Genomic DNA, 21,860 nt, shown 5'->3' on the forward strand with positions numbered 1-21,860 from the left:
ATACCCAGTGTCAGCATCGAGCTCTCCCAGGACAGGTACAGCACGGGTTAGATACAGTGTTCAGCTCCCTCTACATTACCCTGACAGTGTCCCCCCCACTTTATACCCAGTGTCAGCATCGAGTTCTCCCAGGACAGGTACAGCACGGGTTAGATACAGTGTTCAGCTCCCTCTACATTACCCTGACAGTGTCCCCCCCACTTTATACCCAGTGTCAGCATCGAGCTCTCCCAGGACAGGTACAGCACGGGTTAGATACAGGGTGGAGCTGCCTCTACATTACCCTGACAGTGTGTCCCCCACTTTATACCCAGTGTCAGCATCGAGCTCTCCCAGGACAGGTACAGCACGGGTTAGATACAGTGTAGAGCTCCCTCTACATTACTCTGACAGTGTGTCTCCCACTTTATACCCAGTGTCAGCATCGAGCTCTCCCAGGACAGGTACAGCACGGGGTAGATACAGTGTAGAGCTCCCTCTACATTACCCTGACAGTGTCCCCCCCCCACTTTATACCCAGTGTCAGCATCGAGCTCTCCCAGGACAGGAACAGCACGGGTTAGATACAGTGTTCAGCTCCCTCTACATTACCCTGACAGTGTCCCCCCCACTTTATACCCAGTGTCAGCATCGAGCTCTCCCAGGACAGGTACAGCACGGGTTAGATACAGTGTTCAGCTCCCTCTACATTACCCTGACAGTGTGTCCCCCACTTTATACCCAGTGTCAGCATCGAGCTCTCCCAGGACAGGTACAGCACGGTTTAGATACAGTGTAGAGCTCCCTCTACATTACCCTGACAGTGTGTCCCGCACTTTATACCCAGTGTCAGCATCGAGCTCTCCCGGGACAGGTACAGCACGGGTTAGATACAGTGTAGAGCTCCCTCTACATTACCCTGACAATGTGTCCCCCACTTGATACCCTGTGTCAGCATCGAGCTCTCCCAGGACAGGTACAGCACGGGTTCGATACTGTGTAGAGCTCCCTCTACATTAACCTGACAGTGTGTCCCCCACTTTATACCCAGTGTCAGCATCGAGCTCTCCCAGGACAGGTACAGCACGGGTTAGATACAGTGTTCAGCTCCCTCTACATTACCCTGACAGTGTCCCCCCCACTTTATACCCAGTGTCAGCATCGAGTTCTCCCAGGACAGGTACAGCACGGGTTAGATACAGTGTTCAGCTCCCTCTACATTACCCTGACAGTGTCCCCCCCACTTTATACCCAGTGTCAGCATCGAGCTCTCCCAGGACAGGTACAGCACGGGTTAGATACAGGGTGGAGCTGCCTCTACATTACCCTGACAGTGTGTCCCCCACTTTATACCCAGTGTCAGCATCGAGCTCTCCCAGGACAGGTACAGCACGGGTTAGATACAGTGTAGAGCTCCCTCTACATTACCCTGACAGTGTCCCCCCCACTTTATACCCAGTGTCAGCATCGAGCTCTCCCAGGACAGGTACAGCACGGGTTAGATACAGTGTAGAGCTCCCTCTACATTACCCTGACAGTGTCCCCCCCACTTTATACCCAGTGTAAGCATCGAGCTCTCCCAGGACAGGTACAGCACGGGTTAGATACAGTGTAGAGCTCCCTCTACATTACCCTGACAGTGTCCCCCCCACTTTATACCCAGTGTCAGCATCGAGCTCTCCCAGGACATGTACAGCACTGGTTAGAAACAGTGTAGAGCTCCCTCTACATTACCCTGACAGTGTCCCCCCCACTTTATACCCAGTGTCAGCATCGAGCTCTCCCAGGACAGGTACAGCACGGGTTAGATACAGTGTAGAACTCCCTCTACATTACCCTGACAGTGTGTCCCCCACTTTATACCCAGTGTCAGCATCGAGCTCTCCCAGGACAGGTACAGCATGGGTTAGATACAGTGGAGAGCTCCCTCTACATTACCCTGACAGTGTGTCCCCCACTTTATACCCAGTGTCAGCATCGAGCGCTCCCAGGACAGGTACAGCATGGGTTAGATACAGTGTAGAGCTCCCTCTACATTACCCTGACAGTGTCCCCCACTTTATACCCAGTGTCAGCATCGAGCTCTCCCAGGACAGGTACAGCACGGGTTAGATACAGTGTAGAGCTCCCTCTACATTACCCTGACAGTGTGTCCCCCACTTTATACCCAGTGCCAGCATCGAGCTCTCCCAGGACAGGTACAGCACGGGTTAGATACAGTGTAGAGCCCCCTCTACATTACCCTGACAGTGTGTCCCCCCCCCACTTTATACCCAGTGTCAGCATCGAGCTCTCCCAGGACAGGGACTACACGGGTTAGATACAGAGTACGCCCAGTAATATTTGATCTATCCTTGTTTTGCAGATCGCTTACTACGGAGCATCATCCGAAATCCTGGAATTCTTTGCTGCTCTCGGTCTCCATTGTGCGCCTCACTACAATCCTGCTGACTTCATTTGTGAGTATCCGAATCTGTACATTGATACCCACATCTGGAATTGGTCTTTCCAGTATCCTTGGTGGATCTGAAACAAACGATTCACACAGCATCGAATATGGAACACCATTCAGCCCCTTCCCCAGCCCGTTACACAGGAACAGGAGGAGGCCCAATTCAGCCCCTTCTCCAGCCCGTTACACAGGAACAGGAGGAGGCCCCATTCAGCCCCTTCTCCAGCCCGTTACACGGGAACAGGAGTAGGCCCCATTCAGCCCCTTCCCCAACCCATTACACAGGAACAGGAGGAGGCCCCATTCAGCCCCTTCCCCAGCCCGTTACACAGGAACAGGAGGAGGCCCCATTCAGCCCCTTGCCCAGCCCGTTACACAGGAACAGAAGGAGGCCCCATTCAGCCACTTCTCCAGCCCGTTACACGGGAACAGGAGGGGGCCCCATTTAGCCCCTTCTCCAGCCTGTTACACAGGAACAGGAGGAGGCCCCATTCAACCCCTTCTCCAGCCTGTTACACAGGAACAGGAGGAGGCCCCATTCAGCCCCTTCCCCAGCCTGTTACACAGGAACAGGAGGAGGCCCCATTCAGCCCCTTCTCCAGCCTGTTACACAGGAACAGGAGGAGGCCTCATTCAACCCCTTCTCCAGCCTGTTACACAGGAACAGGAGGAGGCCCCATTCAGCCCCTTCCCCAGCCTGTTACACAGGAACAGGAGGAGGCCCCATTCAGCCCCTTCCCCAACCCATTACACAGGAACAGGAGGAGGCCCCATTCAGCCCCTTGCCCAGCCCGTTACACAGGAACAGGAGGAGGCCCCATTCAGCCCCTTCTCCAGCCCGTTACACGGGAACAGGAGGGGGCCCCATTTAGCCCCTTCTCCAGCCTGTTACACAGGAACAGGAGGAGGCCCCATTCAGCCCCTTCTCCAGCCTGTTACACAGGAACAGGAGGAGGTCCCATTCAGCCCCTTCCCCAGCCTGTTACACAGGAACAGGAGGCGGCCCCATTCAGCCCCTTCCCCAGCCTGTTACACAGGAACAGGAGCAGGCCCCATTCAGCCCCTTCTCCAGCCTGTTACACGGGAACAGGAGGAGGCCCCATTCAGCCCCTTCCCCAGCCTGTTACACAGGAACAGGAGGAGGCCCCATTCAGCCCCTTCCCCAGCCTGTTACACGGGAACAGGAGGAGGCCCCATTCAGCCCCTTCCCCAGCCTGTTACACAGGAACAGGAGGAGGCCCCATTCAGCCCCTTCCCCAGCCTGTTACACAGGAACAGGAGGCCCCATTCAGTCCCTTCTCCAGCCTGTTACACAGGAACAGGAGGAGGCCCCATTCAGCCCCTTCTCCAGCCCGTTACACAGGAACAGGAGGAGGCCCCATTCAGCCCCTTCTCCAGCCCGTTACACAGGAACAGGAGGAGGCCCCATTCAGCCCCTTCTCCAGCCCGTTACACAGGAACAGGAGGAGGCCCCATTCAGCCCCTTCTCCAGCCTGTGAAACAGGGACAGGAGGAGGCCCCATTCAGCCCCTTCTCCAGCCTGTTACACAGGAACAGGAGGCCCCATTCAGCCCCTTCTCCTGCCTGATACACAGGAACAGGAGGAGGCCCCATTCAGCCCGTTCTCCAGCCCGTTACAAAGGAACAGGAGGCGGCCCCATTCAGCCCCTTCTCCAGCCCGTTACACAGGAACAGGAGGAGGCCCCATTCAGCCCCTTCTCCAGCCCGTTACACAGGAACAGGAGGAGGCCCCGTTCAGCCCCTTCTCCAGCCTGTTACACAGGAACAGGAGGAGGCCCCATTCAGCCCCTTCTCCAGCCTGTGACACAGGGACAGGAGGAGGCCCCGTTCAGCCCCTTCTCCAGCCTGTTACACAGGAACAGGAGGAGGCCCCATTCAGCCCCTTCTCCAGCCCGTTACACAGGAACAGGAGGAGGCCCCATTCAGCCCCTTCTCCAGCCCGTTACACAGGAACAGGAGGAGGCCCCATTCAGCCTCTTCTCCAGCCTGTGACACAGGGACAGGAGGAGGCCCCATTCAGCCCCTTCTCCAGCCTGTTACACAGGAACAGGAGTCCCCATTCAGCCCCTTCTCCTGCCTGATACACAGGAACAGGAGGAGGCCCCATTCAGCCCGTTCTCCAGCCCGTTACAAAGGAACAGGAGGAGGCCCCATTCAGCCCCTTCTCCAGCCCGTTACTCAGGAACAGGAGGAGGCCCCATTCAGCCCCTTCTCCAGCCCGTTACACAGGAACAGGAGGAGGCCCCATTCAGCCCCTTCTCCAGCCTGTTACACAGGAACAGGAGGAGGCCCCGTTCAGCCCCTTCTCCAGCCTGTTACACAGGAACAGGAGGAGGCCCCGTTCAGCCCCTTCTCCAGCCTGTTACACAGGAACAGGAGGAGGCCCCATTCAGCCCCTTCTCCAGCCCGTTACACAGGAACAGGAGGAGGCCCCATTCAGCCCCTTCTCCAGCCTGTTACACAGGAACAGGAGGAGGCCCCATTCAGCCCCTTCTCCAGCCCGTTAAACAGGAACAGGAGGAGGCCCCATTCAGCCCCTTCTCCAGCCCGTTACACAGGAACAGGAGGAGGCCCCATTCAGCCCCTTCTCCAGCCCGTTACACAGGAACAGGAGGAGACCCCATTCAGCCCCTTCTCCAGCCTGTTACACAGGAACAGGAGGAGGCCCCATTCAGCCCCTTCTCCAGCCCGTTACACAGGAACAGGAGGAGGCCCCATTCAGCCCCTTCTCCAGCCCGTTACACAGGAACAGGAGGAGGCCCCATTCAGCCCTTTCTCCAGCCTGTTACACATGAACAGGGGGAGGCTCCATTCAGCCCCTTCTCCAGCCTGATATACAGGAACAGGAGTAGGCCCCATTCAGCCGCTTCTCCAGCCCGTTACACAGGAACATGAGGAGGCCCCATTCAGCCCCTTCTCCAGCCTGTTACACAGGAACAGAAGGCCCATTCATCCCCTTCTCCTGCCTGTTACACAGGAACAGGAGGTGGCCATTCAGCCCCTTCTCCAGCCCGTTACACGGGAACAGGAGGAGACCCCATTCAGCCCCTTCTCCAGCCTGTTACACAGGAACAGGAGGCCCACTCAGCCCCTTCTCCAGCCTGTTACACAGGAACAGAGGGCCCATTCAGCCCGTTCTCCAGCCTGTTACACAGGAAAAGGAGGAGGCCCCATTCAGCCCCTTCTCCAGCCTGTTACACAGGAACAGGAGGCCCCATTCAGCCCCTTCTCCAGCCTCTTACACAGGAACAGGAAGAGGTTACAGAGATAGAGAGGGTTGTAGAGGCTGGAGGAGGTTACAGAGATAGGGAGGGTTGTCGGGGCTGGAGGAGGTTACAGAGATAGGGCGGGTTGTAGTGGCTGGAGGAGGTTACAGAGCTAGGGAGGGTTGTCGGGACTGGTGGAGGTTACAGAGATAGGGAGGTTTGTAGGGGCTGGAGGAGGTTACATAGATAGGGAGGGTTGTAGGGGCTGGAGGAGGTTACAGAGATAGGGAGAGTTGTAGGGGCTGGAGGAGGTTACAGAGATAGGGAGGGTTGTAGGGGCTGGAGGAGGTTACAGAGATAGGGAGGGTTGTAGGGGCTGGAGGAGGTTACAGAGATAGGGAGGGTTGTAGGGGCTGGAGGAGGTTACAGAGATAGGGAGGGTTGTAGGGGCTGGAGGAGGTTACAGAGATAGGGAGGGTTGTGGGGGCTGGAGGAGGTTACAGAGATAGGGAGGGTTGTAGGGGCTGGAGGAGGTTACAGAGATAGGGAGGGTTGTCGGGGCTGGCGGATGTTACAGAGATAGGGAGGGGTCTAGGGACTGGAGGAGGTTACAGAGATAGGGAGGGCAATACCATTGAGGGAGTTGAAGAGGAGAACGAGGAGTTGAAACAGGCACAGCTGCTGGATGGCAAAATGGCGGCATTGAGTGAGGACAACAATTCCTTATCCCCTCGAGGCAGGATTGCGGGCGGGGTGGGGGGGGGCTGAGTGAGGACAGTCGCTCACTATCGCCTCGAGGCAGGAATGGTGCTTGGGGGCGGATAGTGAAGAGCGTTTTTTGGACAAGATGAATTATCTGTCGGGTGGGATTTAGCCGACTGGGAGGAATTGGGAACGGTCGCTTCCTGGCCAACGAACGATCTGGAGAAACAACGCTGGAGGTCAGGGTGAAGGACAGATCCCAGGGCGCGCAGTGCAGATGTGGCACCGGGGGTGGGGGGGGCGGAGTGCTTCCACGGTAACCCCCCTTTCTCTTTCCGCCATTGCAGTGGATAAGGTCAAGGAATCCCCGGAAGTCCGGAAGCGAATCGTGGCTTCAGCCAACGATTTACGGTAAGGAATCCCGCTCCTCACCTCTCACCCCTGACATTCCGACCTTTCCGTCCCCCGGCTCGCCCTCCGAAAGGTCAGCCACTCGTTTTAAAAGGGTCGACTGTGGGCGCGGCCTAGTGGCCCCCCCCCCCCCCCCCCCGCCCCGCGGTTTGGGCAGCTCGTTCCGTCGTGGCCGGATCTAACGGGATACCCCCGGTATGGGGGTCGGGAGAGTCCGGAGGCCACGTTGGGCGGGGCACAGAGATCGGGGCGGCATTTTTAAATGGCGGCAAAACGCTCGCTGCATGGTCAGCCGAGCCCGTTGATTGCAGGAAATGCGACAGAGTCCGCAGGGAGTCGCTTACCAAAGGCAGACAATGAAGTCCCATTAAGTAGTGGGGTGGATCTCGCTGCCCTCGGCATTGAATGTGTCGTCATTCATCGGCTGACCACTAGGGGTCTCAGGAGTGTACAAGAGCATGTTCGAGTCAGCTGACCCATCTGACTGGCTGGAGGAAGTCAAAGAGAGAGCTTGCTTGTGCAGGACTTTGCCGCTTTTTTCAAATGTTCTCTTGTAAATAGTGCACCCACGCTTTATGTGAACAAATCGTTTACAGCTTTAGCTGCAAGTGTTCTTGTAATAAATAAGGCCATCCGACAAGACCATGACAAACACCAAGCAAAACGCGCCCAAAATGGGACTCGGTTTCATTTCAATTGAATTGCGCCCTGGGCCCATCAGGACCCTATTTCGAGAGGGGATATCTCCGTCAGGGACCCTGTTTAAAGAGGGAGTCTCTCTGTCAGGGACCCTGTTTAAAGAGGGAGTCTCTCCGTCAGGGACCCTGTTTAAAGAGGGAGTCTCTCCGTCAGGGACAGTGTTTAAAGAGGGAGTCTCTCCGTCAGGGACCCTGTTTAAAGAGGGAGTCTCTCCGTCAGGGACAGTGTTTAAAGAGGGAGTCTCTCCGTCAGGGACCCTGTGTAAAGAGGGAGTCTCTCCGTCAGGGACCCTGTTTAAAGAGGGAGTCTCTCCGTCAGGGACAGTGTTTAAAGAGGGAGTCTCTCCGTCAGGGACCCTGTTTAAAGAGGGAGTCTCTCCGTCAGGGACCCTGTTTAAAGAGGGAGTCTCTCCGTCAGGGACCCTGTTTAAAGAGGGAGTCTCTCCGTCAGGGACCTTGTTTAAAGAGGGAGTCTCTCCGTCAGGGACAGTGTTTAAAGAGGGAGTCTCTCCGTCAGGGACCCTGTTTAAAGAGGGAGTCTCTCCGTCAGGGACCCTGTTTAAAGAGGGAGTCTCTCCGTCAGGGACCCTGTTTAAAGAGGGAGTCTCTCCGTCAGGGACCTTGTTTAAAGAGGGAGTCTCTCCGTCAGGGACCCTGTTTAAAGAGGGAGTCTCTCCGTCAGGGACCCTGTTTAAAGAGGGAGTCTCTCCGTCAGGGACCCTGTTTAAAGAGGGAGTCTCTCCGTCAGGGACACTGTTTAAAGAGGGAGTCTCTCCGTCAGGGACAGTGTTTAAAGAGGGAGTCTCTCCGCCAGGGACCCTGTTTAAAGAGGGAGTCTCTCCGTCAGGGACCCTGTTTAAAGAGGGAGTCTCTCCGTCAGGAACCCTGTTTAAAGAGGGAGTCGCTCCGTCAGGGACCCTGTTTAAAGAGGGAGTCTCTCTGTCAGGGACAGTGTTTATAGAGGGAGTCTCCCCGTCAGGGACCCTGTGTAAAGAGGGAGTCTCTCCGTCAGGGACCCTGTTTAAAGAGGGAGTCTCTCCGTCAGGGACCCTGTTTAAAGAGGGAGTCTCTCCGTCAGGGTCCCTGTTTAAAGAGGGAGTCACTCCGTCAGGAACCCTGTTTAAAGAGGGAGTCTCTCCGTCAGGGACTCTGTTTAAAGAGGGAGTCTCTCCGTCAGGGACAGTATTTAAAGAGGGAGTCTCTCTGTCATGGACCCTGTTTAAAGAGGGAGTCTCTCCGTCAGGGACAGTGTTTAAAGAGGGAGTCTCTCCATCAGGGACCCTGTTTAAAGAGGGAGTCTCTCTGTCAGGGACCCTGTTTAAAGAGGGAGTCTCTCTGTCAGGGACCCTGTTTAAAGAGGGAGTCTCTCCGTCAGGGACCCTGTTTAAAGAGGGAGTCTCTCCGTCAGGGACCCTGTTTAAAGAGGGAGTCTCTCCGTCAGGGACCCTGTTTAAAAAGGGAGTCTCTCCGTCAGGGACCCTGTTTAAAGAGGGAGTCTCTCCGTCAGGGACCCTGTTTAAAGAGGGAGTGTCTCCGTCAGGGACCCTGTTTAAAGAGGGAATCTCTCCGTCAGGGACAGTGTTTAAAGAGGGAGTCTCTCCGTCAGGGACAGCGTTTAAAGAGGGAGTCTCTCCATCAGGGACCCTGTTTAAAGAGGGAGTCTCTCTGTCAGGGACCCTGGTTAAAGAGGGAGTCTCTCTGTCAGGGACCCTGTTTAAAGAGGGAGTCTCTCTGTCATGGACCCTGTTTAAAGAGGGAGTCTCTCCGTCAGGGACTGTGTTTAAAGAGGGAGTCTCTCCATCAGGGACCTTGTTTAAAGAGGGAGTCTCTCTGTCAGGGACCCTGTTTAAAGAGGGAGTCTCTCTGTCAGGGACCCTGTTTAAAGAGGGAGTCTCTCCGTCAGGGACCCTGTTTAAAGAGGGAGTCTCTCCGTCAGGGACCCTGTTTAAAGAGGGAGTCTCTCCGTCAGGGACCCTGTTTAAAGAGGGAGTCTCTCCGTCAGGGACCCTGTTTAAAGAGGGAGTCTCTCCGTCAGGGACCCTGTTTAAAGAGGGAGTCGCTCCGTCAGGGACCCTGTTTAAAGAGGGAGTGTCTCCGTCAGGGACCCTGTTTAAAGAGGGAATCTCTCCGTCAGGGACAGTGTTTAAAGAGGGAGTCTCTCCGTCAGGGACCCTGTTTAAAGAGGGAGTCTCTCCGTCAGGGACCCTGTTTAAAGCGGGAGTCTCTCCGTCAGGGACCCTGTTTAAAGAGGGAGCCTCTCCGTCAGGGACCCTGTTTAAAGAGGGAGCCTCTCCGTCAGGGACAGTGTTTAAAGAGGGAATCTCTCCGTCAGGGACCCTGTGTAAAGAGGGAGTCTCTCCGTCAGGGACCCTGTTTAAAGAGGGAGTCTCTCCGTCAGGGACCCTGTTTAAAGAGGGAGTCTCTCCGTCAGGGACAGTGTTTAAAGGGGGAGTCTCTCCGTCAGGGGCCCTGTTTAAAGCGGGAGCCTCTCCGTCAGGGGCCCTGTTTAAAGCGGGAGTCTCTCCGTCAGGGGCCCTGTTTAAAGAGGGAGTCTCTCCGTCAGGGACCCTGTTTAAAGAGGGTGTCTCTCCGTCAGGGACAGTGTTTAAAGGGGGAGTCTCTCCGTCAGGGACCCTGTTTAAAGAGGGAGTCTCTCCGTCAGGGACCCTGTTTAAAGAGGGAGTCTCTCCGTCAGGGGCCCTGTTTAAAGGGGGAGTCTCTCCGTCAGGGGCCCTGTTTAAAGCGGGAGTCTCTCCGTCAGGGGCCCTGTTTAAAGCGGGAGTCTCTCCGTCAGGGGCCCTGTTTAAAGAGGGAGTCTCTCCGTCAGGGACCCTGTTTAAAGAGGGTGTCTCTCCGTCAGGGACAGTGTTTAAAGGGGGAGTCTCTCCGTCAGGGACCCTGTTTAAAGAGGGAGTCTCTCCGTCAGGGACCCTGTTTAAAGAGGGAGTCTCTCCGTCAGGGACCCTGTTTAAAGCGGGAGTCTCTCCGTCAGGGACCCTGTGTAAAGAGGGAGTCTCTCCGTCAGGGACCCTGTTTAAAGAGGGAGTCTCTCCGTCAGGGACCTTGTTTAAAGAGGGAGTCTCTCCATCAGGGACCCTGTTTAAAGAGGGAGTCTCTCCGTCAGGGAACTTGTTTAAAGAGGGAGTCTCTCCGTCAGGGACCCTGTTTAAAGAGGGAGTCTCTCCGTCAGGGACACTGTTTAAAGAGGGAGTCCCTCTGTCAGGGACCCTGTTTAAAGAGGGAGTCTCTCCGTCAGGGACCCTGTTTAAAGCGGGAGTCTCTCCGTCAGGGACCCTGTGTAAAGAGGGAGTCTCTCCGTCAGGGACCCTGTTTAAAGAGGGAGTCTCTCCGTCAGGGACCTTGTTTAAAGAGGGAGTCTCTCCGTCAGGGACCCTGTTTAAAGAGGGAGTCTCTCTGTCAGGGACCTTGTTTAAAGAGGGAGTCTCTCCGTCAGGGACAGTGTTTAAAGAGGGAGTCTCTCCGTCAGGGACAGTGTTTAAAGAGGGAGTCTCTCCGTCAGGGAACCTCTTTAAAGAGGGAGTCTCTCCGTCAGGGACCCTGTTTAAAGAGGGAGTCTCTCCGTCAGGGAACCTGTTTAAAGAGGGAGTCTCTCCGTCAGGAACCCTGTTTAAAGAGGGAGTCTCTCCGTCAGGGACAGTGTTTAAAGAGGGAGTCTCTCCGTCAGGGAACCCCTTTAAAGAGGGAGTCTCTCCGTCAGGGACCCTGTTTAAAGAGGGAGTCTCTCCGTCAGGGACCCTGTTTAAAGAGGGAGTCTCTCCGTCAGGGAACCTGTTTAAAGAGGGAGTCTCTCCGTCAGGGACCCTGTTTAAAGAGGGAGTCTCTCCGTCAGGGACCCTGTTTAAAGAGGGAGTCTCTCCGTCAGGGACAGTGTTTAAAGAGGGAGTCTCTCCGTCAGGGACCCTGTTTAAAGAGGGAGTCTCTCCGTCAGGGTCAGTGTTTACAGAGGGAGTCTCTCCGTCAGGGACCTTGTTTAAAGAGGGAGTCTCTCCGTCAGGGACCCTGTTTAAAGAGGGAGTCTCTCCGTCAGGGACCCTGTGTAAAGAGGGAGTCTCTCCGTCAGGGACCCTGTTTAAAGAGGGAGTCTCTCCGTCAGGGACCTTGTTTAAGTATAAATCCAGAGGGCAGCACGGTGGCACAGTGGGTTAATGCTCCTGCCTCACGGCGCCGAGGTCCCAGGTTCGATCCCGCCGCTGGGTCACTGTCCGTGTGGGGTTTGCACGTTCTCCCCGTGTCTGCGTGGGTTTCGCCCCCACAACCCGAAGATGGGCAGGGTAGGTGGATTGGCCGCGATAAATTGCCCCCTAATTGGGACAAGAAAGAAGTGGGTACTCTAACTTTATAAACAAAAAATGTATAAATCCAGCCTTGTCCTCAGAATATAAGATTAATTTTGCCCCTGTAGCCACTCACCGTTAGTGATCTGATTCATCGATATTCCCAGGAAAACCAGCTTGGAATGTCCACTGGACCCGGGATTCACTGAGGAGCCGGAGGAGAAAATACCAAATGGTGTTGGTATGAAGAAGGACGTGAGGTGGAAAGGATCCCGATACGCACTGACCCAAGGTACTGATTCCCCAAACACACCCACTGTCCGGGTAACGGAGAGGGAGCTCCACACTGTCTCTATCCCGCACTGTATCTAACCTGTCCCGGGAGAGCTCGGTGCTGACACTGGGTATAAAGTGGGGGACACACACTGTCAGGGAATTTAGAGGGAGCTCTACACTGTATCTAACCCGTGCCGTACCTGTCCTGGGAGAGCTCGATGCTGACACTGGGTATAAAGTGGGGGACACACTGTCAGGGTAATGTAGAGGGAGCTCTACACTGTATCTAACTCGTGCTGTACCTGTCCTGGGAGAGCTCGATGCTGACACTGGGTATAAAGTGGGGGACACACTGTCAGGGTAATGTAGAGGGAGCTCTACACTGTATCTAACTCGTGCTGTACCTGTCCTGGGAGAGCTCGATGCTGACACTGGGTATAAAGTGGGGGACACACTGTCAGGGTAATGTAGAGGGAGCTCTACACAGTATCTAACCCGTGCTGTACCTGTCCTGGGAGAGCTCGATGCTGACACTGGGTATAAAGTGGGACACACACTATCAGGGTAATGTAGAGGGAGCTCTACACTGTATCTAACCCCTGCTGTACCTGTCCTGGGAGAGCTCGATGCTGACACTGGGTATAAAGTGGGGGACACACACTGTCAGGGTAATGTAGAGAGAACTCTACACTGTATCTAACACGTGCTGTACCTGTCCTGGGAGAGCTCGATGCTGACACTGGGTATAAAGTGGGGGACACACAGTCAGGATAATGTAGAGGGAGCTCTACACTGTATCCAACCCGTGCTGTACCTGTCCTGGGAGAGCTCGATGCTGACACTGGGTATAAAGTGGGGGACACACTGTCAGGGTAATGTAGAGGGAGCTCTACACTGTATCTAACCCGTGCTGTACCTGTCCTGGGAGAGCTCGATGCTGACACTGGGTATAAAGTGGGGGACACACTGTCAGGGTAATGTAGAGGGAGCTCTACACTGTATCCAACCCGTGCTGTACCTGTCCTGGGAGAGCTCGATGCTGACTTTCTGCTGCTCTCTCTCTTTCTCATTCAGGTGATTCCGCTTCAGTCTCGGAGAAAAGCTCAGACAGGAAATGGGCCTCCTCTTACTTCACTCAGTACCGCACTCTGACCTCCCGTAACTTCAAGCAACAACGAGCGGTGATTCTATCCTGGCTGAACATTGTCCAGACGTTCACCATGGCCATTATCCCCGGCGTCATCTGGTGGCAGATCCCAAAAGTAGAAGACCAGATCCACGCCAGGTCAGGATTGGTACGTCAGAGCCGCCCATACGTAAGAGGGTCAGTACTGAGGGAGTGCTGCACTGTCAGAGGGTCAGTACTGAGGGAGTGCTGCACTGTCAGAGGGTCAGTACTGAGGGAGCGCTGCACTGTCAGAGGGTCAGTACTGAGGGAGTGCTGCACTGTCAGCGGGTCAGTACTGAGGGAGAGCTGCACTGTCAGAGGGTCAGTACTGAGGGAGTGCTGCACTGTCAGAGGGTCAGTACTGAGGGAGTGCTGCACTGTCAGAGGGTCAGTACTGAGGGAGTGCCGCACTGTCAGAGGGTCAGTACTGAGGGAGTGCTGCACTGTCAGAGGGTCAGTACTGAGGGAGTGCTGCACTGTCAGAGGGTCAGTACTGACGGAGTGCTGCACTGTCAGAGGGTCAGTACTGAGGGAGCGCTGCACTGTCAGAGGGTCAGTACTGAGGGAGTGCTGCACTGTCAGAGGGTCAGTACTGAGGGAGTGCTGCACTGTCAGAGGGTCAGTACTGAGGGAGTGCTGCACTGTCAGAGGGTCAGTACTGAGGGAGTGCTGCACTGTCAGAGGGTCAGTACTGAGGGAGTGCTGCACTGTCAGAGGGTCAGTACTGAGGGAGTGCTGCACTGTCAGAGGGTCAGTACTGAGGGAGTGCTGCACTGTCAGAGGGTCAGTACTGAGGGAGCGCTGCACTGTCAGAGGGTCAGTACTGAGGGAGTGCTGCACTGTCAGAGGGTCAGTACTGAGGGAGTGCTGCACTGTCAGAGGGTAAGTACTGAGGGAGTGCTGCACTGTCAGAGGGTCAGTACTGAGGGAGTGCTGCCCTGTCGGAGGGTCAGTACTGAGGGAGTGCTGCACTGTCAGAGGGTCAGTACTGAGGGAGTGCTGCACTGTCAGAGGGTCAGTACTGAGGGAGTGCTGCACTGTCAGAGGGTCAGTACTGAGGGAGTGCTGCACTGTCAGAGGGTCAGTACTGAGGGAGTGCTGCACTGTCAGAGGGTCAGTACTGAGGGAGTGCTGCACTGTCAGAGGGTCAGTACTGAGGGAGTGCTGCCCTGTCGGAGGGTCAGTACTGAGGGAGTGCTGCACTGTCAGAGGGTCAGTACTGAGGGAGTGCTGCACTGTCAGAGGGTCAGTACTGAGGGAGTGCTGCACTGTCAGAGGATCAGTACTGAGGGAGTGCTGCACTGTCAGAGGGTCAGTACTGAGGGACTGCTGCACTGTCAGAGGGTCTGTACTGAGGGAGTGCCGCACTGTCAGAGGGTCAGTACTGAGGGAGTGCCGCGCTGTCAGAGGGTCAGTACTGAGGGAGTGCCGCACTGTCAGAGGGTCAGTACTGAGGGAGTGCTGCACTGTCAGAGGGTCAGTACTGAGGGAGTGCTGCACAGTCAGAGGGTCAGTACTGAGGGAGTGCTGCACTTTCAGAGGGTCAGTACTGAGGGAGTGCCGCACTGTCAGAGGGTCAGTACTGAGGGAGCGCTGCACTGTCAGAGGGTCAGTACTGAGGGAGCGCTGCACTGTCAGAGGGTCAGTACTGAGGGAGTGCTGCACAGTCAGAGGGTCAGTACTGAGGGAGTGCTGCGCAGTCAGAGGGTCAGTACTGAGGGAGTTCTGCACTGTCAGAGGGTCAGTACTGAGGGATGGCTGCACTGTCAGATGGTCAGTACTGAGGGAGTGCTGCACTGTCGGAGGGTCAGTACTGAGGGAGTGCTGCACTGTCGGAGTGTCAGTACTGAGGGAGTGCTGCACTGTCAGAGGGTCAGTACTGAGGGAGTGCCGCACTGTCAGAGGGTCAGTACTGAGCGAGTGCTACACTGTCAGAGGGTCAGTACTGAGGGAGTACTGCACTGTCAGAGGGTCAGTACTGAGGGTGTGCTGCACTGTCAGAGGGTCAGTACTAAGGGAATGCCGCACTGTCAGAGGGTCAGTACTGAGGGAGTGCCGCACTGTCAGAGGGTCAGTACTGAGGGAGTGCTGCACTGACAGAGGGTCAGTACTGAGGGAGTGCTGCACTGTCAGAGGGTCAGTACTGAGGGAGTGCCGCACTGTCAGAGGGTCAGTACTGAGGGAGTGCCGCACTGTCAGAGGGTCAGTACTGAGGGAGTGCTGCACTGTCAGAGCGTCAGTACTGAGGGAGTGCTGCACTGTCAGAGGGTCAGTACTGAGGGAGTGCTGCACTGACAGAGAGTCATTACTGAGGGAGTGCTGCACTGACAGAGGGTCAGTACTGAGGGAGTGCTGCACTGTCAGAGGGTCAGTACTGAGAGAGTGCCGCACTGTCAGAGGGTCAGTACTGAGGGAGTGCCGCACTGTCAGAGGGTCAGTACTGAGAGAGCGCCGCACTATCAGAGGGTCAGTACTGAGGGAGTGCCGCACTGTCAGATGGTCAGTACTGAGAGAGCGCGCACTGTCAGAGGGTCAGTACTGAGAGAGTGCCGCACTGCCAGAGGGTCAGTACTGAGGGAGAGCTGCACTGTCAGAGAGTCAGTACTGAGGGAGTGCTGCACTGTCAGAGGGTCAGTACTGAGGGAGCGCTGCACTGTCAGAGGGTCAGTACTGAGGGAGCGCTGCACTGTCAGAGGGTCAGTACTGAGGGAGTGCCGCACTGTCAGAGGGTCACTGCTGAGGGAGTGCTGCACTGTCAGAGGGTCAGTACTGAGGGAGAGCTGCACTGTCAGAGGGTCAGTACTGAGGGAGCGCTGCACTGTCAGAGGGTCAGTACTGAGGGAGCGCTGCACTGTCAGAGGGTCAGTACTGAGGGACCGAGCGGCTCCTGTCCCTCTCCCTCACAGACAATGAGCGCCCCTCGCTCTCAATCAGACTCTGTGCACCTCCAGCCCTCGGGATTGCAGAGTTCCACGTTGGATGGAGTTTGGATTTGGTTTGAATATGGGCCATTTCTAACCCTCTCCTTTGTTCACGTTTTAGATGTATTTCATCTTGCTGTATTGGGCATTCACTCCAATTTTCCACACCTTGACCACATGTAAGTATTAAAAGACTGACTACACTGGCATGTCTAAGTGCTCAGCCCGTTTGTTTTTTTTTGGTACATACCAATGATTGGAATGTGAATGTGGAGATTTAAAACTATGTCAACCATTATGTGGCCAGTTTATGTGTGAAGGAGGAGGCTGTAGACTGCAGGAATATATCAATGGACTGGTCGTGTGGGCAGGGAAGTGGCAAATGCAGTTTAATCCAGACGTGTGAACCGATGGATTTGACGAGGGTGAACGTGATGAGGGAATACACCATATGTTATCGGAAACTGTGAAGTGTAGATGGACAGAGGCACCTTTGGGTGCAGTCCCACAGTTCCCTGACGGGGTCCGGACAGGTCAATACGTTAGTGGACAAGGCAGATAGGTTAAATGCCTCCATTAGCCAAGATCTTGAATATCGGAGCTGGGAGGTTATGCTGGGGCCGCAGTAAACACTGGTTAGGGACCCAGCTGGAGTGTACAGTCCTGGTCAGCATACCAGGCCGACAGAGCAGGCCGACAGAGGAGCCGACAGAGGAGCCGACAGAGGAGCCGACAGAGGAGGCCGACAGAGGAGCCGACAGAGGAGGCCGACAGAGCAGGCCGACAGAGGAGCCAACAGAGCAGGCCGACAGAGGAGCCGACAGAGCAGGCCGACAGAGGAGGCCGACAGAGGAGGCTGACAGAGGAGCCGACAGAGCAGGCCGACAGAGGAGGCCGACAGAGGAGGCCGACAGAGGAGGCCGGCAGAGGAGCCGACAGAGCAGGCCGACAGAGCAGGCCGACAGAGCAGGCCGACAGAGGAGGCCAACAGAGGAGGCCGACAGAGCAGGCCGACAGAGGAGGCCGACAGAGGAGCCGACAGAGCAGGCCGACAGAGGATGCCGACAGAGCAGGCCGACAGAGGAGGCCGACAGAGCAGGCCGACAGAGCAGGCCGACAGAGCGAGCCGACAGAGCAGGCCGACAGCGCAGGCCGACAGAGGAGCCGACAGAGCAGGCCGACAGCGCAGGCCGACAGAGGAGCCGACAGAGCAGGCCGACAGCGCAGGCCGACAGAGCAGGCCGACAGAGGAGGCCGACAGAGGAGGCCGACAGAGGAGGCCGACAGAGGAGCCGACAGAGCAGGCCGACAGCGCAGGCCGACAGAGCAGGCCGACAGAGCGAGCCGACAGAGGAGGCCGACAGAGGAGCCGACAGAGGATGCCGACAGAGCAGGCCGACAGAGCAGGCCGACAGAGCGAGCCGACAGAGCAGGCCGACAGAGCAGGCCGACAGAGGAGGCCGACAGAGCAGGCCGACAGAGCGAGCCGACAGAGCAGGCCGACAGCGCAGGCCGGCAGAGGAGCCGACAGAGGAGCCGACAGAGCAGGCCGACAGAGGAGCCGACAGAGGAGCCGACAGAGGAGCCGACAGAGGAGCCGACAGAGCAGGCCGACAGAGGAGCCGACAGAGGAGCCGACAGAGGATGCCGACAGAGCAGGCCGACAGAGGAGCCGACAGAGGAGCCGACAGAGGAGCCGACAGAGGAGCCGACAGAGGAGCCGACAGCGCAGGCCGACAGAGGAGGCCGACAGAGCAGGCCGACAGAGCAGGCCGACAGAGCAGGCCGACAGAGGAGCCGACAGAGGAGCCGACAGAGGAGGCCGACAGAGGAGCCGACAGAGGAGCCGACAGAGCAGGCCGACAGAGGAGGCCGACAGAGGAGGCCGACAGAGGAGGAGCAGGCCGACAGAGGAGGCCGACAGAGCAGGCCGACAGAGCAGGCCGACAGAGGAGGCCGACAGAGGAGGCCGACAGAGGAGCCGACAGAGCAGGCCGACAGAGCGAGCCGACAGAGGAGGCCGACAGAGGAGGCCGACAGAGGAGCCGACAGAGGAGGCCGACAGAGGAGCCGACAGAGGAGCCGACAGAGGAGCCGACAGAGGAGCCGACAGAGGAGGCCGACAGCGCAGGCCGACAGAGCAGGCCGACAGCGCAGGCCGACAGAGGAGCCGACAGAGGAGCCGACAGAGGAGCCGACAGAGGAGCCGACAGAGGAGGCCGACAGAGGAGCCGACAGAGGAGCCGACAGAGGAGCCGACAGAGCGGGCCGACAGCGCGGGCCGACAGAGCAGGCCGACAGAGCAGGCCGACAGAGGAGGCCGACAGAGGAGCCGACAGAGGAGCCGACAGAGCAGGCCGACAGAGCGAGCCGACAGAGCGAGCCGACAGAGCAGGCCGACAGCGCAGGCCGACAGCGCAGGCCGACAGAGCAGGCCGACAGAGGAGGCCGACAGCGCAGGCCGACAGAGCAGGCCGACAGAGGAGCCGACAGAGGAGCCGACAGAGCAGGCCGACAGAGCAGGCCGACAGAGCAGGCCGACAGAGCAGGCCGACAGAGGAGCCGACAGAGGGAGCCGACAGAGGAGCCGACAGAGGAGCCGACAGAGGAGCCGACAGAGGAGCCGACAGAGGAGCCGACAGAGGAGCCGACAGAGCAGGCCGACAGAGCAGGCCGACAGAGGAGCCGACAGAGGAGCCGACAGAGGAGCCGACAGAGGAGCCGACAGAGGAGGCCGACAGAGGAGCCGACAGAGCAGGCCGACAGAGCAGGCCGACAGAGGAGCCGACAGAGGAGCCGACAGAGGAGCCGACAGAGGAGCCGACAGAGGAGCCGACAGAGGAGGCCGACAGAGGAGGCCGACAGAGCAGGCCGACAGAGGAGCCGACAGAGCAGGCCGACAGAGCAGGCCGACAGAGGAGCCGACAGAGCAGGCCGACAGAGGAGCCGACAGAGGAGCCGACAGAGCAGGCCGACAGAGGAGCCGACAGAGGAGCCGACAGAGGAGCCGACAGAGGAGCCGACAGAGCAGGCCGACAGAGCAGGCCGACAGAGGAGCCGACAGAGGAGCCGACAGAGCAGGCCGACAGAGGAGCCGACAGAGGAGGCCGACAGAGCAGGCCGACAGAGCGAGCCGACAGAGCGAGCCGACAGAGCAGGCCGACAGCGCAGGCCGACAGAGCAGGCCGACAGAGCGAGCCGACAGAGCAGGCCGACAGCGCAGGCCGACAGAGCAGGCCGACAGAGGAGCCGACAGAGGAGCCGACAGAGGAGCCGACAGAGCAGGCCGACAGAGCAGGCCGACAGAGGAGCCGACAGAGGAGCCGACAGAGGAGGCCGACAGAGGAGGCCGACAGAGGAGGCCGACAGAGCAGGCCGACAGAGGAGGCCGACAGAGGAGGCCGACAGAGGAGGCCGACAGAGCAGGCCGACAGAGCAGGCCGACAGAGGAGCCGACAGAGGAGCCGACAGAGCAGGCCGACAGAGCAGGCCGACAGAGGAGCCGACAGAGGAGCCGACAGAGCAGGCCGACAGAGCGAGCCGACAGAGCAGGCCGACAGCGCAGGCCGACAGAGCAGGCCGACAGAGCGAGCCGACAGAGCAGGCCGACAGCGCAGGCCGACAGAGCAGGCCGACAGAGGAGCCGACAGAGGAGCCGACAGAGGAGCCGACAGAGCAGGCCGACAGAGCAGGCCGACAGAGGAGCCGACAGAGGAGCCGACAGAGGAGGCCGACAGAGGAGGCCGACAGAGGAGGCCGACAGAGCAGGCCGACAGAGGAGGCCGACAGAGGAGGCCGACAGAGGAGGCCGACAGAGCAGGCCGACAGAGCAGGCCGACAGAGGAGCCGACAGAGGAGCCGACAGAGCAGGCCGACAGAGCAGGCCGACAGAGGAGCCGACAGAGGAGCCGACAGAGCAGGCCGACAGAGCGAGCCGACAGAGCAGGCCGACAGCGCAGGCCGACAGAGGAGCCGACAGAGCAGGCCGACAGCGCAGGCCGACAGAGGAGCCGACAGAGGAGGCCGACAGAGCAGGCCGACAGAGGAGGCCGACAGAGCAGGCCGACAGAGCAGGCCGACAGAGGAGGCCGACAGAGGATGTTAGTGGGCAGCACGGTAGCACAGTGGTTAGCACTGTGACTTCACAGCTCCAGGGTCCCGGGTTCGATTCCGGCTTGGGTCACTGTCTGTGCGGAGTCTGAACATCCTCCCCGTGTGTGCGTGGGTTTCCTCCGGGTGCTCCGGTTTCCTCCCACAGTCCAAAGATGTGCAGGTTAGGTGGATTGGCCGTGATAAATTGCCCTTAGTGTTCAAAATTGCCCTTAGTGTTGGGTGGGGTTACTGGGCTATGGGGATAGGGTGGCGTTGTGACCTTGGGTGGGGTGCTCTTTCCAAGAGCCGGTGCAGACTCGATGGGCTGAATGGCCTCCTTCTGCTCTGTAAATTCTATTACTTCTATGATGTTGACAGAGGAGCCGACAGAGGAGCCTGACAGAGGAGGCCGACAGAGGAGGTTGGCAGAGGAGGTTGACAGTGGAGGTTGACAGAGGAGGTTGACAGAGGAGGTTGACAGAGGAAGTTGACAGAGGAAGTTGAGAGAGGAGGTTGACAGAGGAGGTTGACAGAGGAGGCCGACAGAGGAGGCCGACAGAGGAGGTTGGCAGAGGAGGTTGACAGTGGAGGTTGACAGTGGAGGTTGACAGAGGAAGTTGAGAGAGGAGGTTGACAGAGGAGGTTGACAGAGGAGGTTGACAGAGGAAGTTGACAGAGGAAGTTGAGAGAGGAAGTTGACAGAGGAGGTTGACAGAGGAGGTTGACAGAGGAGGTTGACAGAGGAGGTTGACAGAGGAGGTTGACAGAGGAGGTTGACAGAGGAGGTTGACAGAGCAGGTTGACAGAGGAGCCGACAGAGGAGCCGACAGAGGAGGTTGACAGAGGAGGCCGACAGAGGAGCCGACAGAGGAGCCGACAGAGGAGGTTGACAGAGGAGGTTGACAGAGGAGGTTGACAGTGGAGGTTGACAGTGGAGGTTGACAGAGGAACCTACAGAGGAACCTACAGAGGAGGCCGGCAGAGGAGGTTGACAGAGGAGGTTGACAGAGGAGGTTGACAGAGGAAGTTGACAGAGGAAGTTGAGAGAGGAAGTTGACAGAGGAGGTTGACAGAGGAGGTTGACAGAGGAGGTTGACAGAGGAGGTTGACAGAGGAGGTTGACAGAGGAGGCCGACAGAGGAGGCCGACAGACGAGCCGACAGAGGAGCCGACAGAGGAGCTGACAGAGGAAGTTGACAGAGGAGGTTGACAGAGCAGGTTGACAGAGGAGCCAACAGAGGAGGTTGACAGAGGAGGCCGACAGAGGAGCCGACAGAGGAAGTTAACAGAGGAGGTTGACAGAGCAGGTTGACAGAGGAGGTTGACAGAGGAGCCAAAAGAGGAGCCAACAGAGGAGGTTGACAGAGGAGGCCGACAGAGGAGCCGACAGAGGAAGTTGACAGAGGAGGTTGACAGAGCAGGTTGACAGAGGAGGTTGACAGAGGAGGTTGACAGAGGAGGTTGACAGAGGAGTTGACAGAGGAGCCAACAGAGGAGGCCGACAGAGGAGGTTGACAGAGGAGGTTGACAGAGGAGCCAAAAGAGGAGCCTGACAGAGGAGGTTGGCAGAGGAGGCCGACAGAGGAAGTTGACAGAGGAGGTTGACAGAGCAGGTTGACAGAGGAGGTTGACAGAGGAG

General features: G+C 57.6%; 1 protein-coding gene and 1 long non-coding RNA gene across 2 annotated transcripts in view; both read left to right on the forward strand.

Annotated features, from left to right (window-relative positions):
• The window catches only part of LOC140410097 (uncharacterized), a 116,241-nt gene that overhangs the window by 65,807 nt on the left and 28,574 nt on the right, over positions 1-21,860 (forward strand). The gene's annotated exons all lie outside the window — the stretch shown is intronic.
• The window catches only part of LOC140411751 (uncharacterized), a 94,450-nt gene that overhangs the window by 44,648 nt on the left and 27,942 nt on the right, over positions 1-21,860 (forward strand). The window contains exons 4-8 of the mRNA XM_072500738.1: positions 2,345-2,438; positions 6,708-6,771; positions 11,932-12,056; positions 13,115-13,335; positions 16,251-16,308. Of these exons, the coding sequence (XP_072356839.1) occupies positions 2,345-2,438; positions 6,708-6,771; positions 11,932-12,056; positions 13,115-13,335; positions 16,251-16,308 (562 nt within the window). The remainder of the gene's footprint in view (positions 1-2,344; positions 2,439-6,707; positions 6,772-11,931; positions 12,057-13,114; positions 13,336-16,250; positions 16,309-21,860) is intronic.

Source organism: Scyliorhinus torazame, chromosome 4, assembly GCF_047496885.1.
Source record: "Scyliorhinus torazame isolate Kashiwa2021f chromosome 4, sScyTor2.1, whole genome shotgun sequence".
In the NCBI taxonomy this organism is placed as follows: domain Eukaryota; kingdom Metazoa; phylum Chordata; class Chondrichthyes; order Carcharhiniformes; family Scyliorhinidae; genus Scyliorhinus; species Scyliorhinus torazame.